This window comes from Lolium rigidum, chromosome 7 (assembly GCF_022539505.1).
Source record: "Lolium rigidum isolate FL_2022 chromosome 7, APGP_CSIRO_Lrig_0.1, whole genome shotgun sequence".
In the NCBI taxonomy this organism is placed as follows: domain Eukaryota; kingdom Viridiplantae; phylum Streptophyta; class Magnoliopsida; order Poales; family Poaceae; genus Lolium; species Lolium rigidum.
Genome location: NC_061514.1, coordinates 159,592,586 through 159,597,189, shown reverse-complemented (window position 1 = coordinate 159,597,189; position 4,604 = coordinate 159,592,586). Strand labels below are relative to the sequence as shown.

At 53.1% G+C, this 4,604-nt stretch overlaps 1 protein-coding gene across 1 annotated transcript; it reads right to left on the bottom strand.

The window, feature by feature from the left end:
* Nucleotides 1–1,225: 1,225 nt before the first annotated feature.
* LOC124676154 (amino acid transporter AVT1I-like) lies at nucleotides 1,226–3,338 on the bottom strand. Its single transcript, XM_047212229.1, has 3 exons — nucleotides 3,048–3,338; nucleotides 2,326–2,936; nucleotides 1,226–2,064 (listed from the first exon to the last, which is right to left on the bottom strand). The coding sequence occupies exons 1-3, from the start codon at nucleotides 3,244–3,246 to the stop codon at nucleotides 1,552–1,554; spliced, it is 1,323 nt and encodes a 440-aa protein (XP_047068185.1). The 5' UTR covers nucleotides 3,247–3,338; the 3' UTR covers nucleotides 1,226–1,551.
* Between the last annotated feature and the right edge of the window lie 1,266 nt (nucleotides 3,339–4,604).

Here is a 4,604-nt window from a genome sequence, read left to right as displayed (position 1 = left end):
TGCCGAACTTCTTCCTACTCCAAGATTGCAAGACCTGCATAGTTTTATCGAGGCCAGCACGGACACTACGCAGGTCACCCTTGGGCCCAGCCTCCTGCCACGCTTGGGCGATAAGCTCAGGGAGCTCAGCTTCCCGCTCCCACCAGACCTCATAGTGGCGACGGGGTTGTCGCGCCGGTACCCTGTGTTCCTGTAAGAGGCGCACAAGAATAGGGGTATGATCAGAAACAGGAGATGCAATGTGTTCAACAACAGCCTCACCGAACATATCCCGCCAATCAGCCGAGGCAACAGCCCTGTCTAGACGGACCCGAACATTTGCTCGACCCTTCCTCTTGTTATCATATGTGTAGGGTAGACCAGTAAAGCCAAGATCCACCATATTACAGACGGCCAGGGTCTCACGAAAGGCAGCCATCTGCCCCTCCGGACGGGGGTACATGACAAGTGTTCCTGCTGCCATAAAGCCTCATTAAAGTCTCCCATGATCATCCAGGGCAAGTTAGGGTCATGTTCTTCGGCTGGCTGCTCACCCAGTCTCGCATCCACACTCACCACGACGTTCTTCTCCGCAAAACCATTGTGAACGTGGCCGGCCGCCGGAGCTGGGTGCCCTCTCTGCGATGATCCCTTGGAGACGGCGAGCCATTTGGCGTTGCACTTCTTGGCCGCTGCTTGCTTCTGGGCGGCGGTGGGCGTCACAGTGCCGCCTGACGCCCACGTTCGTGACCTCCACTCCACCGCCTGCCTATGCCGCCCTCGGTCGTTGCTGATATGGCGCCTGCTTTGGCCCTCCTCTGCTGCTAGCAACTCTGGAAGCAACGCCGTGTTTAGAGAGGCTGCGCCCTCCCTTCCCCTCCTCCTCAAGCTCTGTCGGGATTGTTTTTTTTTTGTTTTGCCGTTTTCCTGCCGAGCAGCGGCCCTCGGTCGATGCTTGGCTTGTTTGCCTGGGAGGCACCTAGCCCCTGCTTTTGTTTTCCTTCTCTGATGCTCTGATATTCACCCTCTCTATCCCTCTGCTGAAAATTCGAAAAATATAGCTTTGTTGCTTTGCTGCTATTTGCATTTATGTGGATTTTTTGGTGCGGCTGAGTGCTAATTCAAAAATTTATCTCTTCTGCGAATAAAATGTTCGTCTGTGAGAGATTTTTGTGAATTGAACTAGACAAACTCACCTTGGTCGAAACATGGAGAAATCATGGAAACGGAACCCACAAGGCAGTAGTACAATAAATGTTCCAATGCATTTCAATTTTGACAGTGGAACCCCGACGGAGCGCCGTCATACAGTACCATGTAATCACCTATTTTTCTAGCAAAAGAAAGACATGGCCAATATCATCAAGACATCAATATGTAATACTACTACACACTGCACATATGAGCTTAAAATACTCTGATCTGCAATACACAGTCCCATCAACAAGCTTTCATGATTTGACCACGCTACTCTGCTGCTGCTCAGCTGTGGATTTGGGCATCTGGCATCGCAGCAGAGCACCAAGCTGGGTGGCCATGGGTGTTACCATGTCTGATGTGCAGCACTTGGCTTCAGAACTCGTGAATAATCTTCTGCAGAGAAGAGTAGGTTCCGCTTGCAGCAACCAAGGAACCAAGGATTATAATCGTGACGATGAGCACAACCTCAGCCCTGCTACACCTCGCGGTGCCGAAGATCTTGAGGTAGCAGATGCACGGGAGCAGCATCGAGGCCATGACGCTGAGGAGGGAGCCGACGAGCGCCATAAGGTGGCCGAAGAAGGGGACCGTAAGGGCGATGATGACCGTGCTGATGACGATGAAGGTCCTGATCAGCATGTTCATGGACCTCTTGTTACCGGCGAGCAGCTTCTCCTCGATCGCTGTCGCGACAGGGGTCACCATCAGAGCGTACTTCGAGAAGGGATTGATCAGCGCCGTGTAGATTGCAAGCTTCGAGCTGAGCTTGCCCTCCGGGAGGTTCAGTGTCACCTGAGACTCGACGTCGTCGCCGTACATGAGGTAGCCGAGTATGGCCATGGATCCGTAGTTGAGGGTGCATGCGACGAAGCATATGACGAGTACCTATCCATGTAGCAGCAGACAGGCAGACAGACGAAATCATCAGTCAGGGGAAGCAAGACATTGTTTGGCATCGAACACTGTTGTGTCACCATCAAACGTTTTTCTGCTTCCACTTCTCACTCGGTATCAGTTTCTTTTTTTTACGTAACTGGTTTTCACTACTCTGAATTATTGCACACTAAAGATAAATATTCTACTCCAGAAGTTCAGGAATGTTTTCAGTGGCATCAAATTCATAGACTATTCAGAGCCAGTACTTACCTTAGAGAACTTGTCCTTTTCCTTCATGGAATTGCACAATGTTGGGAATATGGCATGGCCGCAGTAGCAGAAAGTGTAGAGTCCCAAAGCAGTAGGCAGGCCACTAACATTCAGCATCGTCCCCTTCCCCTGGAACCCGACGCCGTCGACCACCGCGGCCCAGAGCACGCAGAATACCAGCACGACCGACGCGAGCACGCCGCTGGCGGACACGTAGGCGAGCACGCTCAGGTTCCTGAGCCACGTCGTCGGCAGGATGGCGATGGACACGAGCACGATGAAGAGGTGCTTGCCGGAGACGACGATCCCTGGGCCGAGGCTGAGGCTGGTGCCGGGGAACAGCTTGTCCAGGTTGTCCCCCTCCAGTATGAGGAAGCCGATGGCGACGAGGTAGAGCTCGGCGTACAAGAACAAGGACACGGCGAAGCGGCCTTTGGCCCCGAACGCGCGCGCGCCGATGTCCGGGTAGCTCCGCACGTCCGTCGAGGCGCTCATGCACGTCTGCAGGAGCTGGCCCGTGTAGCAGCAGACGGCCGCGACGAAGAGCAGAAGCACCAGGCTCAGCCAGCCGCCCTCCGCCAGCGCGTAGGGGATGGAGAGCAGCCCGACGCCTGAAAACCAAGATCGATCGAGTTGGCCACAGTGTCAAGTACTGTAATTCGCAGTCCTGAAAAGACAGATTGTAGCAACAAGAGAAAAGTCGAATTCGGTTCGGGACTGACCGGAGAGGGCGTTGAGGCCGTTGAAGCAGGTACGAACGGACGTCGCGCCGCCGGCTTCCGGCGAGCACTGCGCCTCGTGGTCGCGCGCCGCCGCGGGGTCCTTGCCCGCCTGCAAGCCGCCGTGCGCGTGGAGGAGGGGCCGCTCAAAGTCCGGCGAGTCGTCGGAAGGACTGTGCGGCGCCGCCCCGCCATTGGCCATCTTCTTATCCGTACTCCTCTCTCGTCGACGCTCTCCTCAGCGCCGTTGGCAGTTGGCACGCCGCACGCACGACGGAAAAGAGACAGACAGAGCAGAGGACACGAGCTGCGCCGCAGTAGCCTGATCCTGAGCTGTATAAAAGGGAACCCTACGTTGGTTTCTTGCGACGGCCAACGGCGGGGTCACGAATCACGAGGCCCACGGCTCCCAAACTCTTGTGCGAGCGCGGCCCATGCTACGGATGAAGACGTCAAGTCGGAGGATTCTGAGCGCGCGGTAGTAGACCTGCCATGTGGATTCTGAACTTTCGTGAGACTAGAGTAGAGTTTCTATTCACCTTTTCTTTCTTAGGATCCCCGAAATAATGTCGATTGTCGAACTAGCTAGGTAAGATGGCACGTTTAATTTGTTGGATGCTACAGTAGCGAAAGCTGAAGCGCTACGGCATGGTTTGATGTTGTGTGAAAGGCTGGGCTATTTACCTGTGATTATTGAATCAGATTGTATGGAATTGGTAGAAGCTTGCAATGGTGCTGAGATTTGGGGACCTTATACACCAATATTGGCGGACTGTTTTCAAATTGGGAAGCGCTTAGGGCTACTCAAGATTCAACACTGTCCAAGAGAAGCAAACAAGGTAGCTCATAATCTTGCAAAAAGGTGTTTTGAATCAGATAGTATTATTCAGTGGGAGGGAGATCCACCTAGTCATGTGTTAGTTGACGCCCTTAATGATGTAGCTCTTTTGAGCAATGATGTAATCGAACATTAATTTCAGCAGCAAGTTTCAGACGCACTCTTTTCCTTACCAGGGTACCGAAGGGGACTGGAAGGTTTTTAATGAGGCGGCTTGCTAGCTTAATATATTTGTTTTTTCAAAAAAAAAGATGGCACGTCTCATGTTAGGGCATCAGCTGGCTAACTTAAATGGACCTAGGCGGTTCGAACGTGTTCGCGCGAATAGGGGCACAAGACCTAGCGGTGTGACTCAAATGGACATGCCCAACGACCCATTTCGAGCCCATATTTTGGCTAGAAAGACGATAGGCCGGTAGCATCCCCCTCCTGTCCTCATCCGGCCCTTCATCATCGGTAGCATATTCACACACTCTCTCCCTCTACTCCCATATGAATCCCGCTTGCACGGCTGCCAAGGCCTAGCGAGCGATGGAGGACGCCGCCACCATCGTCCAGCACCGGTCAAGCCGAAAAAGAGTTGATTGTGCAATTATGCATAGGCCTACTACGAGGACATCGACAATTGCATCATGAATAACATGATCAATCGGGCTGGCTCTATGGATGATTGACAAGACACTGAACAAGAGACCCAAAAAGGTGGTTCTCTATTGATGGAG

Excerpts from the sequence above, each read along its gene's own strand:
- LOC124676154 (XM_047212229.1), bottom strand. The coding sequence starts at position 3,246 with ATGGCCAATGGCGGGGCGGCGCCGCACAGTCCTTCCGACGACTCGCCG. Across the intron at positions 2,937-3,047 it reads CGGCCTCAACGCCCTCTCCG|GCGTCGGGCTGCTCTCCATC; the intron begins GTCAGTCCCGAA and ends CTTGGTTTTCAG. Across the intron at positions 2,065-2,325 it reads AAAAGGACAAGTTCTCTAAG|GTACTCGTCATATGCTTCGT; the intron begins GTAAGTACTGGC and ends CTACATGGATAG.